Raw genomic sequence first — 19,994 nt, forward strand, 5'->3', positions numbered from 1 at the left:
AACAACACTAAAAAAGCATTTGCACATTGAGAAAATTCAGATCACTTGTGAACATAACAGAAAGTTTCTTCGCGATTCACGAAGGAACGAACAAAACTCCGATGAACCAGAACAGCAGCAGGTACGAAGGAATGAACTTGAATTTGACTCGACGACTCTTCAATACTTTAATAGGGCCACAGAAAACTTAAATGATGGCTAAGAAAACAAGAATGCATTTAACATAACAAAAACAACACCGGCCATTTTGGAGGAAAAACAATGTTGCCATATGTTAAATAGTAATTTCTACTACTCTATTATGTAAATTATAACAAAAATGTCAATGTTCAGTTTTAAATTAAAACAAATTAATTTCATTTAAAAAAAGTTTTCACATTGTAATTAACAATATTCTCAAATATATTTTAATTAAGAAAAAAATGAAAATATGAAGGAAACAGGAGCAGCGACATCTAGAGCGTTTTAGGGTAGTTAAAAAGTATTTGAATTTATTCACCGATGTCGCTGTTTGGAAGCAAGTTTCACTTCGATGACCGTTGTATGGAAGTTTCCACACCCTGGCAAGAACGAAGCAACAAAATTGTTGACATTAATGGCCACAGAGAACTTAGACAAAGCAAGACACTTTTTTAAGGTTGACGCGTACTACATTACTGCCATAACCGATTTTCGTTCGTCATCCAGAGCGTTGCAGACTTGCAGTTGATAACTTTTAGCTTTAAGCGCAATCGGGGCCCACCACTAGCACCACTTATGTTATGGCTACCACGCTTTTATCATTGTTAAAATCTTTGTTTGGTTGTTGATGGCCTCAAGCAAGCCTCAACTCTCCTTGCCTTGAGCGACCTATTCCTCCGAGGTACAACGTGAAGCTTAAAATTATTCAAGTGTTTTGAGATAAATAAAATTATTCAAACAAGTTATTACTAGCATGCACAAGATACGCGCCAACCTTAAGTAAGTGTATTTTTTTTTTGTTTGCCATAAACTTACTAACTTTTTTCTTATGTGACGTATGCTCTTCCATAGACAATTTTTGTGAAACGTCTCGCTCGCTCTCTCGCTTCCATGTTTGTTCGTGGTAATTTTGCATTTTTGTGCTAGATTTTGAAGATTTATCGTTCAGATTTTATGTTTATTCATAGCAGTGTGTGATTAATGAAATTTTCGGCATCACGGCGACGTTATAAGGATTTATCGCCCAAGGAAAAGTGCATAACGGCGATATAATAACAGGGAGGGTACGTCTTTCATGTCGACTATAATCTAGTAAATGCGTCATTTTATTGAATATTGTATACACTGAAGCTTAATTAATAGTGTTGAAGCTGATCTGAATAAATTCTTAAAATTCGAAATGTAATTGGTACTGAGAGTGGTTATTTTGAGTGATTTTATGACCTCCAGCTGATTTGGATGAGGGCGTAAATGGTCAATTTTAAGTGGTCAGATGTGAAGGAAACCGTCTGATAGGGGCAGACGTGGTTAGTCATCATCACAACAGGCACAATTTGATGTTTGGCCGATAAATGTAATATGTAGGTTTTGCGAACTGCGCGAAATAATATCAGATAGTGCGGTTGTTACACCTTTTGTTTCTTTGTGATGAGCGCTGTCGAGGCGAAGATAACGTCGTTGTTTACCGTTCGCGCTCAGTCGCGAGCTCGAGCTCTGGCAAGTGCTCACCACTTCCAGTTTGTGAGAAGTTCATGAAGTGTAACATCACTTCCTTATTATTCTATGTAAATGGTGTCAAACTGTGTTTTTGTGTCACTGGCGGTTGGAGAATCTGATTGTACGTTCCTTGATTTATTTTTATCATTTACTGTAAACTACTTATCAGATTTAGTGAATTTTTCATTGTTTCTAATTGAATGAAGGTTCTTTTTGTAATGATAACGAAATAGATAGTGAAAATGTATGTAACCAACTTATTATATTTACATTATTTATCTACAACAATGAATTTATTTCGCAATAACTAAACAAAACCACAGAAATGTGCTTGCAATATATAATACTCTGAATTCATATTCATAACGAAATTTTGAGTGGAATTGTGGTCATAATGACAATATTTTATTGATTCACATTTATATTTGTGCAGATAGATGATATTTTGCTTGAATAGAAAAAGATTTTGAAATCATGGCATTGAAAAATGTCTTTTTACATGCAGTTGAATGGTACTTGTTTTATTTATGATTTTTGGTAGATATAGTTAATGTTTGTAAAAATGATCCATGTGTTGTACCTAACAATAAAATGTAGTCTCATTTTTATCAGAACTTTGTACTACTTACTGTTATCAGTCCATTAAATCCTGAAGTTGAATGTCTCAGAGCTGTAGAGAGATAAACATATTTACAAAAGAATTGCAGTGTTAGGTTATTGCCGTATTTGTTATGCTTACACTGGTGATTGATGGTGACAACTACATATAAAAACAATAATGGTCATTGTGCTTCACCATTTGTTTTCATTAGGTTTTTAGGACTATAAATTATTTTAATTACTAACTTTTTAATTCCTGTCCTGATGTACCTAAGAGATACAACCAAGAAAACAGTCCAGCAGAATAAATAATACTTATTGCCCTGTCCAGACATTAGCTTTACCTTAATCTCACAATTAAGTTACATTAATATTTTAGGTTTAATTAACAGATGATATTAATAGCATTCTTGTACTATTTTGACAAAAATAAAAAATCACTTATCTACTAGGTCTTTGTGTATGTAAATTAATGTTATCAATCCACTTTTGGGGATGACCAACTTCTTTGTTTACCTTTTCGAGGTCATCAGTCCAACAAGCAGTCATCATTCATCAATACTAATTGTACAACCCTGTGCTTTTGACAAATTTCGCCCTAATGACTTCCCTTCACTAGTTTGCTTTGACTAGACCTAGTCTAGACTGGATTCTCCAAAGTAAACAAGTTCAAGGCTGTAGGCCCTAGAGCCTTTTATGTGCAAATGCGATTAACGGTAAATGGTGCCTGCCCAGAAGACGCCCATTCACACGTGACTAGAAGCCCTTAGGTTTAGATTCTAAATTACATACATATTCAAGTAAGCCTAGGCGCAGACCACCGATTTTTTGTCGGCCGATTCTTCATACAAATTAAAATCGTGCCCAACTATCGGCCAACTAAAAGTTGATGGTCTGGGCCTGGGCTAAAACATTGACCATCTGAACTTACCATTAGAATGAAGCCCACACTCGGCCACGTCGGCACGCGCACCGACGATCGCCAAACGGCTAGAGTACCTTCTGTACTCGCCACTCTGCCCGGTGAAGCTGGAAAAGCTCTTAAAGCTAAAAGCGCGTGCCTTAAAAAAAGTTCATCATCATCATTTCAGCCATAGGACGTCCACTGCTGAACATAGGCCTCCCCCAATGCTTTCCATGTTGATCGATTGGTAGCGCCCTGCGTCCAGCGCTTGCGGAGGCCGCGTAACGGATAAAAAAGTTTATTGATGATATAAAAATAAGTCGGGTTTTCCTCCCTGACGCTATAACTCCAGAACGCACGAACCGATTTCCACGGTTTTGCATTCGTTGGAAAGGTCTCGGGCTCCGTGAGGTTTATAGCAAAGAAAATTCGGGAAAAGGGGGTAAAACAGGATCCACGCGTACGAAGTCGCGGGCGGCCGCTAGTTGATGATAAATATTGTCTTAACAAAGTATTGTGCACAGGCGATGGCGACAAACAGAAGCGGGGCGCAGCGTCCGAACGGCGCGCCGCAGACCAAGGTGTGCCAGTTCAAGCTGGTACTGCTGGGCGAGTCGGCCGTGGGCAAGTCGTCGCTGGTGCTGCGCTTCGTCAAGGGCCAGTTTCACGAGTACCAGGAGAGCACGATCGGCGCCGCCTTCCTCACGCAGACCGTGTGCCTCGATGACACCACCGTCAAGTTCGAGATATGGGACACGGCGGGACAAGAGAGGTATGGAACACGATTTAATGTATCAGCGTCAAATAGTTAGTGACCTTCATAGCCAAAAATTTGCAACAACCATATTCCTATTGTAAAGCTTCAACCACACCAACGCCTACAGATCGCCATCGCTGGCGCGATCATAGGCCAATGACAGGTCGCGCGACCCATGACAGTTCACGCGACCTGTCATTGGCTTTGGCCTATGATCGTTGGTGTGGTTGAATCATAACAAAGACATGTTGCGAACTTTTCGGCTATTAGGGTGTCACCATTAATCTAAGGGTGTCCACAAACTATTTGAAACTGACTACTTAACATTTTTATTGCATAACCATAAATGATACACAATCTATGTATATTAAGCTTAGATATGTCTGGTATCAGAGGCCAAAAGTTGACTGTACACAATGTTTAGTTAGGTCATAAAAAACAAAAAATATGTCAGCTCATTCCAATGACTGGGTCATATGATAAAGGGAATCTGTTTGAGGATAATGTCTATTTATTATTTTTCTTCGTGCTTATTGCCATTCTATTTTGTAAGCCCAATAAACAAATAGCCTTATAAATACATGTATGACAAATACAAATTGAATGATACTTGAAAGTCATTCAATATACAGGTAATTTGAATTTATAAATTGTCTCTATACTATTAGATATTTAGATAAAAAAGCATGACCTGTCTGTCTCAAACAATTATAATATTGAATTAACAGTGAGTGGCCACTATCAGTGTTATCATTATTACATTTTATTGGTACACAACTCATGTGTGTTTCAATTCCAATTCTTATCACCAGATTTCGGGTATTTGTGTGTCATTAAAATTCCGTTTTGGCAAAACATGTAACCTCTTTTGTGGAAGTACAAATTAGGACATTAATTATTGTCTGAAAGGCAGGTTGTCCAACATTATTGCAATTGGAGTCTGGAGATAATAATATGGTTCCACCGCCTCATGGAGATGAATTCATTGTTTTTCTAATGCTTAATGAATAAACGACTCGAATGCACCAGCTGTCACTTGACCATGAATAATGTTATAATTTTAAATCTCATGTCTACAATGTAGGATAGAAAACCAACTAAGAATCTTAATCCCGTGTTCAGAACGTCGCATGTTTCTTGTCTTCCATTTATTCATTACTTTATTGTTGTTTCTAGTGTTTTCTAAAACTTGAGTCCGACTATTGCGAATTTAAATAAAATAATAGATTTCCAAAGATACCGGAAAACGCAGCGTGGGACGTCCACCCTACAAGATGGACCGACGACATCATAAAGGTAGCAAGAAGGCGCTGGATGCAGGCCGCTACCAACCGGGCAACATGGAAAGCATTGGGGGAGGTCTATGTTCAGCAGTGGACGTCCTATGGCTGAGATGATGATGATGATGAGATTTCCAAAGAAAATTTTGCATAGTTTTAGTGATTTAATCCTTAAGTGAGGCTTAAGACGTGTCTCTCCGTTGCAGGTATCACAGCTTAGCGCCAATGTACTACAGAGGCGCGCAGGCAGCTATCGTCGTCTACGACATCACTAATCAGGTAATGATTCACTTACACAACACCACACTACTAGAAATGTGCCGTTAAACATTCTTAGAATTATCTGATAGACTAGGAATTTCGGGGAACTACCGTCCTGACTGACACATAGGCTAAGTTGCACCACCTTCACCTTTTGACCGTAACATAAACGATAACGGGTGTTTTTTGTACGGAGTTTGACAGATTTTTGACGTTTGTCAATGTTAAAGTAATATGGTGTAACCCAGCCATAATAATACAAATAAATAAGAACAATAAAACCGTAACTTCTTGCACAGGCAACAGTAGCGTGCCTTACTTATGCGTAGCTATGTACATTATTAATCAGTGGAACTCAATAACAAAGTGGATAAGGAAAAGTTTGTCGATGTCGCATCTCATTGTCATTGGCAGCCTTCGCGTTTCACCACGTGAGCACGTTCGCAAAAAATAGCAATTAAAAAGTACTATAATGTTGTTGACAGCCGTACACGTCCCTATGGTCTATTATATTTCCTGGATATGCATTATTTTTCTTCAAACAAGTTCTTTCTATTTAAAACAATTTTACGGTTGAGCAGGCGGCCCAACTTATTGCCGGTATTAAAAATTTGGTAAATTGGTAATCGAAAGCCAATAAAAATAAATACAATTTAACACTAAACATGTCACTAACTACCTAAGAAGAAGTGTACATGCAAATAAAAAAGGAGATTGTGCAAGAATGCGGCGGTTTGGGCAGTGCTTGGACTGGGGCGGACTCGGACTTATTAAGTTTCTATTTTCGAATATGTATGACTTAATATACGCTGTATGGACTATTAAATCTGTGGGTAGGACAATATAAAGATCCGTTATAGCTTCTCTAATTGAAAATATTTAAATCTTTTAGGTGCTAATATATAACTTTAGGCGCAGTACTCGAGTTCGTCTCTGTAAATAGGCTACTAATAACAAAAGGTCGGGCGTATTTGTTGCCGTTTAGAGCCATTGTTGGCCAATGGCATGAGATTAGCTGAAAAATGTACTGAATACTTGTGAACGTGATTATTTGCATAGCTGCTTCTGAAATAAGCGAGGTCAATGTTAGCTATCTGTGTCAGTAACAAACAAACGCACCTATAGTGTTTAGGTGGCTTATTGAGCCCGATATCTCCCACGCCGAATATCGGTAAGACATGTTGATACTAACAAAACCTACTAACACCAAAAATATATTTCTGTATTGCAATATTGTCACACGTGATCTGGTAAATAAAAATATCTTTATCTTACTCTTATTTAGTTACTAGCTGATTCGGCGAACTACGTATTGCCTATGTTCATCATAAGTAATGTAGGATTATAATGGTGAAGGAATTTTTCAAATGGGTCTAGCTCGACTCTTGTAGTTTCGGAGATTATTCAATACAAATCCAATCTTTCCTCTTTATAATATTAGCGTATATAATACTCTTGGTTCCTCCATCTACGCTTGTGATATCATCCAGCGACACGAACAAGCTAATATGTAATTTAATTATTACATATTAGCCGAGGTGCAAGTTTAAAAAACGTAACGTATATTCCAAATTGACTTGACCGAGAACAACGCTTCATATCGTCACTTTACCATGGGACAAACGTGCTCGAGTATTTCTTGTGAAACCTTAACTTTGAGTGGAAAACTGTTAATTATATTATCTTGAAACAATGTGCGAATTCCACATCCATGTTCTTAAAACAATAATTATTGTCTTATTAATATAAGAAAGAAATTGTGTTCTTATCACACACACGCTCCTCAGCTTAGATACTGTCTGCTTCTTATCTGATAACGATAAATGGCGTTTGATCTGTATTTGTCATTTTAATGAACACTAATGTACAACAGCGCGTTTGAATAGGCGTAAAATCATTAGTTAATTATTAGTTAGCACAACCTTCGAACAGACAATAGAAAACTATAATTTACTAACTTCTGCCCGCGTAAATTTAGTATGTCACATATCGTTATAATTTATCCATCGCCTCTATATTATTCTGATGTGTAACCAATAATACCTACTGTAATGTTCATCAATATCCGTTCAGTAAACTTTGCGTAAAAAAAGTAACAAACATCCTCACAAACTTTCGCTTTAATAAATTTATGGTAGGATCTTTGAACAGAATCTAATAAGTAAAAGTATTGTAATGCAAACCGGACATATAGAACGATTTTATCGTTTACTAGCTTTCCGCCCGCGGCTTTTTATAACCTATGACACTTAGCAATAATGTGGCTTTCTATTGGTCAAAGAATTTTTAATCGGTTCAGTAGATCCCGAGGTTACCCCTTACAATTTAACAAATATACAAACACACAAACTTTCATCATCATCATCATTTCAGCCATAGGACGTCCACTGCTGAACATAGGCTTCCCCCAATGCTTTCCATGTTGATCGATTGTGGTGAGGTGGACCGACGACATCGTAAAGGTAGCAGGGAAGCGCTGGACGCAGGCCGCTACACAAACTTTACCTCGTTATAATATTAGTATAGATGAAGTATGCTATGTTGTTGTTTTGCTACTTCTCCCGGCTAGGGTCAAGGTCGCCTGCAATGTTTGGATTGAGCAATGACTAATAGCACAATTAATAGACTCTTGCGGAATTGCTTTTGGTTTTGTATCAAACGTTACGCAATCTCAAGTGATTTTTGCCCGACTAATTGCACTGCTAACGAAATTTAGGCACTATAGCATTGCCTAGGTATTGTATAGAATGCCGGATTATACACATTTCCGGTAACAACTAGCACATGAAAAGTTAAATTTATCATAAGCTTTATTTAAAACACTGTAAAACGAGCATATGATAATAATATGTATTCTAGCAAATAAATTATTGAATTTGAATTTAAGTTTAATGCTCTTTTTATGGTTGCGAACTAACGAGTTTCACATTATTTTTAGTAATATCAGGCCTGTTCATCTCCGCGAGTTTACATCCAAAACAAAACACGCACGATGGCCCACCTACAGGATACTATTTTACAAGGCCTCACATACGAGCGAACATTGACTCACGCACGCGTAATCTTGTGTATGATGGAAGAAAATAAAGAAAATGGTGTACTAAATACTGTGCAGTATTTAACTGCCTAAATAATAATAAAAACACAGAATGTACTTTTTTAAGTTGCCTCAAGACACTGAGAGGTAAATAAGTAGTTAATATTATTCATGATATTTCATGCTAAATCATGTATTTCCTCCGCCATTTTCCGCAGTTTGGCACCTCACGTCACATCATTTTACCGAAGTCAGCCCTATAGCTTCGGCTCAGTGCCGATCACTGACATTTGTCAGCAAAATGGTGCTTGACTCTTGAGACAGGCTAAATTACACCATATTGTTAATGACATTGAGCATATTTTTTTTAAATACCTTCGCGAAGTAAAAGTTCTGTACGTAGTACTTATTATTATTCTGTGGTAATATTCGCTATCGCAGCAGACTAGCACTGTCCTCTTTCATTTTATATTCGTCCTACAGGGCCCTATCTAACTACCAATAGATGTAGTCTTCGATCATTTCCTTTTAAGCGTGTGGCCGATGTAATATGTAGATGGGCCGAAGCCGCGAGACGCCGGATATTACTCCAATTTCTATTACTAAGCCGGTACATGTACCAGTACCTAGCTACTTCAAGTTATAAATGCGAAAGTTTGGATGTCTGGATGTCGGGATGTATAGATGTTTGTTACTCTTTCACGCAAAAACTACTGAACGGATTTTGATGAAACTTTACAGTATTATTGTTTATAACCCAGAATAACGTATAGGCTATAATTTATGACGATCTGTGACAAACTAAATTTCACGCGGGTGAAGCCGCGGGCAAAAGCTAGTCTATCATAAATCATAGTGGCGTATACTTAGATAAATTCCGCCCCAGGTAAATCCAGTATAGTAAAACAGGATGCTAGAGCACTTAGTTAAGACTTGTATGGATAAAAATGTCATGGTCAGCGTTCATAAAATTAGCGTTATAGAAAAATAGCAATTTTTTTTGGAATCTGTTTAAATTCGATGCCATACGACTGTAGACTCTAGCGTCACTAAATCACGGTTCGCGTGTAATGTTTACCGACATTTCGGTGTGGCCAGTATCGACAAACGTATTACGGGCACGCGTAAGTCTTCCCAGTCAAGGGCACCGGGCAGCTGGAGGCGGCGACAGAGATAGCAGCTATCGGCATGCACTAGTCAATGAACTAGCGCGGTTCATTCACTAACTGCACTAAAAATAGAACGTTAAAAATACGGGTCGGACTAGTATCTCTGGACATACGTCCATCAGACGGTGATAAGACACTAATTTATTGACGCGTACCGAATACCTCGTAAATAAATTTACTTACACATAGCACGTTAAACACAGTTCTTTAATTGAATTTGATACTAAACTTAAATTATTATCTTTTAGATATTATTCGTTTATCAATTTGATAAGAAGCTATTGCATAATTTTGGTCTTCAAAATATGCCACCTAAATCGAACAAATCCTTTAAAGTTGGGCGTCCACCGCAGACTCACTACCACCGATTAATCGTATCGCATGTTTACTTTGTGGATATGTCCTTAGCAAATAGGACTGCAGCCATGCATTCGATTTTTTCATGGTACTTGTAGTAACTTACCTTTCTCCAACTTCATTCGATCCTCGCTCTTTTTGTCATCTTTTGCGAATCATTTCTTTAGCAAGCTAGTTTAGAGGTTTGAATCTACATAAGTGACTGGGTTTCTTGAGCTGATTCTTCTCAACGTCCGGAGCGATATCAGGCCGAAGTAGGAAGCGAGCTTCACCCGGAATCATCACTAAGGAACTGGCTATCTTACCTCCAAGTTCCGAAACACAACAATGCTCCTAACACTTTTACAGTGACTGAGTTTCTTACGCTGCTTCTTTTCAGCATTTGCCCATTTATTGTCCCGAAGCAGTGGTAGGGTTAAAGTAAAACTGGAAAGCTCTTTTTAAGCCTAGGTGCAGACCACTGATTTTTAGTTGGCCGATAGTTGGATTAACCGACCCGATTTTAATTTGTATAAGAATCGGCCGATACCAAATCGATGTGCGATTTTAATGTGCGCACTTATACTGATTAACAGCCAGACCCAACTATCGGCCAACTAAAAGTTGGTGGTCTGCGCCTAGACCAGCGGTTCCCAAACTTATTTTGTCTACTGCCCACTTTGAGAATAAATTCTTTTTAGCGCCCTCATTTGTAGTCGAGTGTCGCCGCCTCCCAAGCCTCTACACAACACGTCCCGATATTTTTTCTGGGTCTCTTACCGCCCCCCTTTAATCCTGCAGCGCCCACGAAGGGGGCGTTATCGCCCACTTTGGGAAAGACTGGCCTAGACTAAAAGCCAATATGCAGAAAATAAATGAATTTTATAATTCCTCAATCCCCAGGACACATTCGGTCGCGCTAAGAACTGGGTGAAAGAGCTGCAGAGACAGGCGTCGCCGTCGATAGTGATCGCGCTGGCGGGCAACAAGAGCGACCTGGCCGCCAAGCGGATGGTGGAGTTCGAGGAGGCGCAGGCCTACGCCGACGAGAACGGGCTGCTGTTCATGGAGACCAGTGCCAAGACCGCCATGAACGTCAACGACATATTCCTAGCGATCGGTGAGTTGCTTCTCTACTTCCAAGTTGTAGCGGACAGCCGCTCGGGCGTGCAGAAATAAGAAAATATATCAGCACACTTGGTGCAATAACGTCAGAAATACGAAAAAACATTTATTACACTTGTGACGTTATTTTGGTGCAATAACGTCAGAAATACGAAAAAACATTTATTGCACTTGTGGCGTTATTGCACCAAGTGTGCGATATTCGGTTTAAAATAAAAATGTATTTCTGCGTTAAACGGCCAGACGGCTATCAAAAAACATCCTTCAAAACTAAAAACAAAAGGTATCAAAAAGAGTAAAAAACGTATTAAAACATAGACAAAAATATCAAAAGAGGTTGGTCCACCTACCGGTTCCCTACACAAGTTAAATATATGCTCCTGACGTTTCGATCCAATGATGGAGATATTTTAGCTCCCCGAAGCAACCTTTACTGAATGTTTTAAGCCCTCCCTTTGCTCTACTAAATACCACTTAGACCGAAAGAGATTGTAACTAGATAAAATACGCTAAGATGGTAAAATTCTGCAGTTCAATAGCTTTTGCTCATCACATTTCTAGTTTCCCGTTGTAAGTTTTGATTCCAAACAATCAAGGACGATCCTCTCAAAATTCAGGTCAAGACCATTACATAGCAATAAACACCCTGTAATATTTACCATAGGGTCACGGTGAAAATGACCTTCAAGAAAATAAAAGTGGCAAAACACCTTACGTGTTAAATAGTAAATCACGATTCGCGAAGTTTACTACATACACCACAGTGAAGGCAACATTGCATTCACAATGAACGTTCACACGAACTAAGATCTCATTGAATTATGGTGGAGTATGTCAGGTAATTTGCCTCTTAGTCACACGCCATTACGGGTCATGATTCACTCTTGAATACACATCTGTGTGCTGAAGGATTTATAAATTGATAAGATGATGAACATGATAATAACAATGTGAATGAACTAATCGGGCACTAGCAATTACTAAGGGGGAAGTAATGTCTGGAGAGAGACGAATAATGTTGACGCCGTGTTGACACCGGGATATTATTCCGGCGTAGTTTTTTCTCTGGCACTATAACTTTAAATTAATTTAAGATGTATTCTCATTGGTACGTGCCGTATGCGGGCACATTAGCATGACAGGTGTTGCGTGCGGGCGCTTCCGCGCCTTCCGAAAAAAACGTCGCACGCACAAATCTTGCTGTTGCATGCCACGTAGTTGTTAATGTTTATTTATTGAAAAAGGTACACTAACTTCAAAACATATAAGACAACATGGACGTTTTTCGTTGATTCTCCACTGTAGGACGGCGACCCTTCTCTAAATCTACCAGGATTTTTTTTTTTTTTTTTTTTATGTGATAGGAGGCAAACGAGCAGACGGATCACCTGATGGTAAGTGATTACCGTCGCCCATAGACACCCGCAGACCCAGGGGCGTTACAGGTGCGTTGCCGGCCTTTAAGGTAAAGATACGCTCTCCTCTTGAAAGCTTGCAGGTCGTATCCGTCCGGAAACACCGCAGACGACAGTCCATTCCACAGTTTGGTTGTACGGGGCAGGAAGTTTCTAGAGAAACGTACTGTTGTGGACTGCCAACCATCTAAGTGATGGGGGTGGAAGTGCTGTCGGGTAGATCGGTGGCGAAAAGTGGCGGCAGGAATAAGTCCGGATAATTCTTCGGAGCACTCCCCGTGATACATGCGATAGAAGATGCACAGTGAGGATACATCTCTACGCAGCGCCAAGGGGTCAAGCCGATCCGAAATGTCCTGGCAGTCAACGATTCGAGCTGCTCTCCGTTCAATGCGGTCCAGAGGGAGAAGCTGGTACTGGGGCGCACCTGCCCAAAGATGAGAACAGTATTCCATATGAGGCCGAACCTGCGCCTTGTAAAGTTGCAGACGATGGGCTGGAGTGAAATACCGTCTCGATCTATTGAGCACACCAAGCTTCTTCGAGGCTAATTTAGCCTTACCCTCTAAATGACCACGGAACTGGACTTCGCTCGATATGTCGACACCAAGGATTCCGATATTGGCTGAGGCAGTTAGGGGAGTGCTCTCGAAACAGCGGGATACGACAAACGGCAACTTTTTGGCGGTGAACGCGCAAACTTGTGTCTTTGTAGGGTTAAATTGGACCAAATTGCGTCGACCCCAGTCTGAGACCTCCTTCAAGGAGGTTTCAATTTCGGACACAAGTTTGTTACGGCTCTCAATGACGTTCTCCCGAGAGATATTTGCGCGGCCGGTATAAGCGGCATCAACCGTGCTGTCGTCCGCATAGCAATGAATGCCGCTAATTTGCAGCATATCATTGATATGCAGAAGGAAGAGCGTAGGCGATAGCACACAGCCTTGGGGGACACCAGCATTCACAGACATAGAGTCTGAGCATTTGCTGTCGACAACGACCTTAATGCTTCTGTCTGCTAAAAAGCTGGCGACCCATCCGCATAATTTCTCGGGAAGCCCATAGGAAGGGAGCTTCGAAAGAAGCGCTTTGTGCCAAACCCGATCGAAGGCCTTCGCCATGTCCAAACTGACCGCCAATGCTTCCCCCTTAGTCTCGATCGCCTGTGCCCAACAATGTGTCAAGTAGACCAGAAGATCACCAGCCGAGCGACCTCCACGGAAACCGTACTGTCGGTCACTTAGCAACTGGTGGGCCTCTAGGTACCGAAGGAGCTGGCTGTTGATAATGGATTCCATTATCTTCGAGAACAAGGAGGTGATTGCTATCGGCCTATAGTTGGACGGATTTGAGCGGTCACCTTTTTTAGGGATCGGGTGCACCAAAGCTGTCCTCCATGAGGTCGGGACTATGCCAGAGAGGTAGGAGAGCCGAAAAAGGCGCGTTAAAACCGGTGCTAACTCTGGAGCGCACGTCCTCAGCACGATAGGAGGGATTCCATCGGGCCCACTCGACTTATGGATATCCAGGGAAAATAGAGCCAGGCGTACTGAGCTTTGGTGGAACCGGATATCCGGCATACAGCTCTCACACCTTGGTATAATCGGTGGCTCATGTCCCCCGTCATCCAGTGTCGAGTTGGACGCAAAGAGTTTGCCCAGAAGATCGGCTTTCTCCTTTGCATCGTGGGCCAACGAACCGTTTCCCATGTGCAGGGGTGGAAATGATGGCGTGCAGAAATTTCCTTGGATAGCTTTGGCAAGAGACCAGAACGCACGAGTTCCAGAAGGAAGACGCTCTAGCTTCCCACCAATTCTACCAATGTGCTCCGACTTCGCCCTTGCAATGACTCTTTTGAAAGACCTAGAGGCAAAGTTAAACTCCTTTTTTAATGCGCTGGTGTTTTCATCCCGTAGCCTCGCTGCATTTGCCCAGGCTTGGTAGGATTCCTGCTTCCGGCGTAAAACCTTTTTGCAGGATTGACTAAACCAAGGCTGAGATTTGCCACCAATGGGAACAACAGAAGACGGTATGAAGAGTTCCATACCCTGCAGCACCACATCAGCAACAAGATCAGCAACGACGCTGGGATCATCCTGCGTGAAGCAAACCTGCCTCCAGGGGTAAGATGCGAAGAAGGACCGCATCTCATCCCAGTCTGCTGACCTGTAGTGCCACACGCGGCGACTGCATGCAACTCGTGGTCGCGGCGAGCACGTGAGTGGCACCGTACTCCGGATAAGGCAATGGTCCGAGGAGCCCAGAGGGGCGCCAACGGATAGCTGATAGCCATCCGGATGGGAAGTCAGCAGAAGGTCCAACAGTGAAGGTTCGTGGCTCTCTACATCTGGGATTCGCGTGGGCGTAGTAACCAGTTGTGTCAAGCCATATGCGAAGGCGAAGTCGTGAACAGATCTCCCTGCATGATCGGTTTTGCTCGATCCGAGCCATTCGGTGTGATGGGCGTTGAAATCGCCAAGTATCACGATCTCTGCAGAGGGGATCTGCTGCTGCACTGATTCTGCAGCCATTTGGACGTGCTCAATGAGTCGGTCAGTTTCGGCATCACCGCTATGGGACCTATAGAGGCAGGCGTAGACGCGGGGGTGGTCATCGCTGTCTACGCGGAGCCATAGGATGGAGAGGTCCCTGCTTTCGAGGTGGCTGAGGCGTCGAGAACTGATATTGCCCCCTACGTACACGCACACCCCGGCCCTAGGCACAAAGGCATGTTCCAGTTTATACCCAGGGTAGGAGAGATAAGATGTGTCCGCAGGAGACGATATCTGAGTCTCGGTTAAGAAAAGCAAGGCCGGCTTTGCTGTCTCAAGGTGGTGGTGAACAGCATTGAGGTTAGAGTGTAAGCCCCTGATATTGCAAAAGTCCACGGTCAGCGTGGCAGGGGGTGCCATGGTAAATTTGCTCTTGCCCCAGGTGTTGAGCGCGGTTTTGCCCTCCCCAGAGTACGAGGGGCGGCCTGGGCATCCACGCTCAGGTGTGTTGTGTCCTGAGCATGGATGTCCAGTGAGGGATTCTCCAACGCTAACGCAGCTGGTACCCTCCTGGGGTAAAATAGTTTTTAACTGCGCTATCATTGGGAGGTGGGGAGGGGGGGGGGGTTGGGCCTCCGGTACCCTCACTCACTCGGCGAAACACAACACAAGTGCTGCTTCACGCCGGTTTTCTGTGAGGCCGTGGTATCACTCCGGTCGAGCCGGCCCATTCGTGCCGAAGCATGGCTCTCCCACGGAAGTTTTTTCTTTTGTTCCACGATTTGTTCTTTTCACGTTGCCATGAGTTGGGGAAGCCTGAAGTTCGCATATTTCTCCCTTAACTGGCTTTTACGACATCCATGGGGAGAGGGCCCAAGTAGAACAAAAGTCTTAGGCTTCAACCACACCAACGCGTGCAGGACGCCATCGCCGGCGCGAGCATAGGCCAATGACAGTTATGTCGCGTGTATTGATGACCCACGCTGAACTGTCCCACCAAACTCAATGACAGGGGGGCGCTACCATCGTTCAACTATATGGTTTCCAACATGGCGAAAATCGGAACCAGCGATCCGGTATTGACGGTGGCGCCCCACTGTCAATGTCATGGATAGGACAGTTCAGTATTTTGGAACTATACTGTCATGGGTCGGGCGACCTGTCATTGGCCTATCATCTCGCCGGCGATGGCGATCTGCAGGGCTAAGATGCGCGCCGTGATAAACTGCTATCGCGGCGTTATATCGATTTTTACGTCACTATATCGTTTTATCTACCGGCGCTAACATGGCACCCCGAAAATTATCATGTCATCTGTCAAAATGTGATAGTGATAGATTTGTTTTTTTTTTGTGATAAACCTGGCAAACCCTAACATGTAGCGCTAACTATATCATATTTTGACATCTGCTCGCGTTAGTGTGGTTGAAGCTTTACAGCGGGCGCTATACGTATGCTATTGAAGCTATATCTGACGGGTGTCGTGTATTTGTGTATTCAGCGAACAAGTTACCAAAGAGCGAGAGCGGCGGCGGCGGCGGCGCGGCGGGCGCGCGGCGCCTGGCCGACGGGGACACCCCGCGGGCCTCCTCCTGCTGCAAGTGATACCACCACCAGGTCTGTACTGAGGACTCACTGCTCATCACACCTTCATTTACTTCTGATATCTTGCTATGGCTTCAGGTATATTTTATATATTAACTGCCTCATCTATTAACTATTACATATATCGTCGCTGTCAGTTCAAAAGGACGTATGTTAAACCAGTAGGTTTTCAGGAGACACAAAAAAACTGTATATTTTTTAAATTTGGGATGACATACGTCCATTTGAACTGACAGCAACGATATGCTGTTTGTTTTCCACGAAATAAATAAAGCTTCAACCAAACCTACGCGTGCAGCCGGCGTGCACCATGCCCTGTCATTGGTCGCGCGTCCTGACATTGGTCGCGCGTCCTGTCATTGGTCGCACGTCCTGTCATTGGTCGCACGTCCTGTCATTGGTCGCACGTCCTGTCATTGGCATATGCACGCGTAGTGATCGCCATCGCCGACGCGATCTGCACGCGTAGGTTTGTCTGAAGGATAACCTGCGGCGGGTTTTGTACCACCAGATCCGTCTTCGTCACACACACTGCTTAACAATTTTGTTTAGCTCACAAAAACACAACCCTACCGTCTCTGGCTGGATTTTAATACCAACAGTTTGATTAGGATTATGACTATTATGAGACCTAGATTCATTTTAATACGAAAATAATTTAAGCTACGAATACTTTAATTTTGAACTTTTGTGGCCGTTTAAATGCTTAATAATAAAGGTGTACAATTATTATGAATTGCAGACAAAACCGCTACTCGGCTCGGGCGCAGGCGGGGGCGCGGCGCGGCCCGCTCGCGTTATAAACAAAGCTAATTATAAAACGATACCTAGATTTAAACACTTATTTGTAATGTAACGAGATGTAATAAAGATATATTTAATTTCGTTTGTATCATGTTATAAGTCGCACGCGCCCGTAGTGTAAGGGATACTTAACGATTTCGTTGACTTGCCGCGCGCCGCCGCGCTCCGCTGGCTCCGTCGGGATCTAATAAGCGCGAGGGTCGATTCTGGGGCGCACGACACGTATCCCATCCCTCCTTTCTGCTTGAAATGAGGAAGAAGGAGACAAATTCTGCGTCGAATCTCCCGGAATCGCCACCTTGAGTTTGACACTCGACAGTTTTGTAGATAAATAGACGTTGAAATTACAAAAGCTATAAAATTAAGTACTCTCGGGCGCCCAGCGGAGCGCGGCGTCGCCGCACGAAGCCGAAGCTTCACGTTAAAAATTGTGGTGAAGGTGCATTTACATTCATCGTCGCGCGGCCACGCCTCGGCCGCTCGCTCGCACGCTATACGTAGTCCAAATTAAAATAATGAACTTGTCAATGTTGTTTGGACGTGCTCCTCTTTAATTCTGGTCACAATGATGGCGTCCTTTATGAAATGAACATTCTGGCCCGGCGTCGGTGGCAGGCGTCACAATGAGATTGTGCGGGCGGGCGGCGCCGAGCGTGGCGCATCCCATCTCTCATATTCTTCGCTTCACTCATCATGATTTCAAATCATTTTGTCCACAAGGTCCTAGGCTAATAATTACTCACCTGTATCTCATCGTTCGTCCGTTTTATGCGCTTCAATATCGCCTACAAACCCCGAGCCACCTCGAGCCTGTCGCTCGTCGCGCGTGCTGTTAATTTACAACTTATTGAAACGTGTATAACAGACTCCCATTTCTTATTTAGTTCAAAATAAAATATATGCATATAGTTATTTAAATTTAGATTTACACATCTCAGTTAGATCGTTATAGTTATTTTAAACACTAATAAAATTATTCGATGGACAAATTGTTCTTACTATTATGTATATTGTCTGTATAATTATATATTTTAAGTGAAATGTATCACAGTTGATCTTGTGACTCGCGTCACTGTTTTTTATGATTCGTCGCATTCCATGTACGAGGGAATTTACTAATTATTTGGGCTTGTGGAATCTGTACATTACAAACTATGGAACATAGGACATAAAGTAAAGCTGTAGTAGTTGCGGTTCGGCGTGTCGGACCTTACGCTCGACAGTCAGTGTACATGATCGCTTCAGCCACCGGCTCGCCTGGTGCGAGTCACTCTCAGTGTTGTTTCTTACTTTCAATGAAATGATTAGATTTTATCGAAGTTCTTCACGAATGGCTTTTAAAAATTTTGTGAATAGTATTTCGCGGCCGGAGTGAGAGTGACTCGCACTCCATTTGTGATGGCTTGCGTCCCCTGATTTTGTAGTACGTATGTAATACTTTAGTGAAATGTTTATTTATCCGGAAGTTAGGAAGTGACCACCTCCGCTCGAGCGCTCCGAATCGCGCGCGTTCAGACGTCCCGGTAAATAACTCGCGTCGTTTTTACAACCGTTGATACTTGTAGGTTTAAAGACTATGAAATGATAGTTTGAAAAAATGTAATAATGTAAAGTCCATTACCGAAAACGATAACACGATTTCATACCGTATTCTGGTGTGCGAGCCTATTACAATTTTTACATAGATAGTATATGTATAACGTTATTGGAAAGTAAATATTGAAATTATTTTATATCGTATTATTTAACGGCTGCATACCAAGAAGGTGCAATATGTAACGAGCGGCCGCCCCCGGCTACCGGCGAAGTCGAACTTCGCCTCTCAAACCAACACCGAGTCACGATGCCCAGCGTTGCGTCTACTCAGAGAAAAATAGTATTTACGTAGTTCTTAATAATATAGTAGTACGCTTAGAAAATCTACTGTTAACGTCGTCACTTGAATTGTATACTTGAGCAATAATTACGTAAGGTCCATTTTCCATTGCCCGGGCTCGAGCCGGGGGCGGCGCCGCGGGACGCTGCAGGTAATATTGTATGTTTTGTATTGTGTAAATATTTTGGATTTATTAAGATTATTATATTGAATAAAAAAATATTGTAAATGAATGTCAAGTGTTTCATTTGCTACACATCTTAGTTCTAAGTTCTAACATACTTGAAATATAAAACAAAAAAAAAGTAATAATAAATAGTTTATTACATAAAGAATATAACATGGGAAATTGTCTTCGGGATAAGTACATACTTGGTTATGGCACTTCTAACTCTATTATTACTACTAAGGGTCCTTACACATTGCTACTTTTTGCGGCGATACAAACGGTCTCGATACAGTCGCAAAACATCTACATTTAGTCCTTTACACACTCTTGTTACAAAAGCAGCGATACAATCGCAATGCAGTCGCAATTCATACATACAAACGCAACGACACAATCTTCCACCAACTGTCAAACGCGCGTTTGTATCGTTGCAAAAAGCCGCAACAATCTTCCACCAACTGTCAAACGCGCGTTTGTATCGTTGCAA

At 42.1% G+C, this 19,994-nt stretch overlaps 1 protein-coding gene across 2 annotated transcripts; it reads left to right on the forward strand.

The window, feature by feature from the left end:
• Positions 1–1,031: 1,031 nt before the first annotated feature.
• LOC135088082 (ras-related protein Rab-5B) lies at positions 1,032–19,571 on the forward strand. Of its 2 annotated transcripts, none has more exons than XM_063982969.1 (6): positions 1,032–1,244; positions 3,706–3,953; positions 5,425–5,497; positions 10,925–11,141; positions 16,555–16,670; positions 17,401–19,571. In XM_063982969.1, the coding sequence occupies exons 2-5, from the start codon at positions 3,709–3,711 to the stop codon at positions 16,656–16,658; spliced, it is 639 nt and encodes a 212-aa protein (XP_063839039.1). In that variant the 5' UTR covers positions 1,032–1,244; positions 3,706–3,708; the 3' UTR covers positions 16,659–16,670; positions 17,401–19,571. The 2 variants fall into 2 exon arrangements, with proteins under 2 accessions (XP_063839039.1, XP_063839040.1); XM_063982970.1 differs by lacking the exon at positions 1,032–1,244 and adding an exon at positions 1,629–1,798.
• Positions 19,572–19,994: the final 423 nt, after the last annotated feature.

The sequence above is a fragment of the Ostrinia nubilalis genome, chromosome 3, assembly GCF_963855985.1.
Source record: "Ostrinia nubilalis chromosome 3, ilOstNubi1.1, whole genome shotgun sequence".
Taxonomy (NCBI): domain Eukaryota; kingdom Metazoa; phylum Arthropoda; class Insecta; order Lepidoptera; family Crambidae; genus Ostrinia; species Ostrinia nubilalis.

Coding starts and splice junctions, on each gene's coding strand:
- LOC135088082 (XM_063982969.1), top strand. CDS start 3,709: ATGGCGACAAACAGAAGCGGGGCGCAGCGTCCGAACGGCGCGCCGCAG. Junction 3,954..5,424: donor GACACGGCGGGACAAGAGAG/GTATGGAACACG, acceptor TCTCCGTTGCAG/GTATCACAGCTTAGCGCCAA. Junction 11,142..16,554: donor CGACATATTCCTAGCGATCG/GTGAGTTGCTTC, acceptor TTGTGTATTCAG/CGAACAAGTTACCAAAGAGC.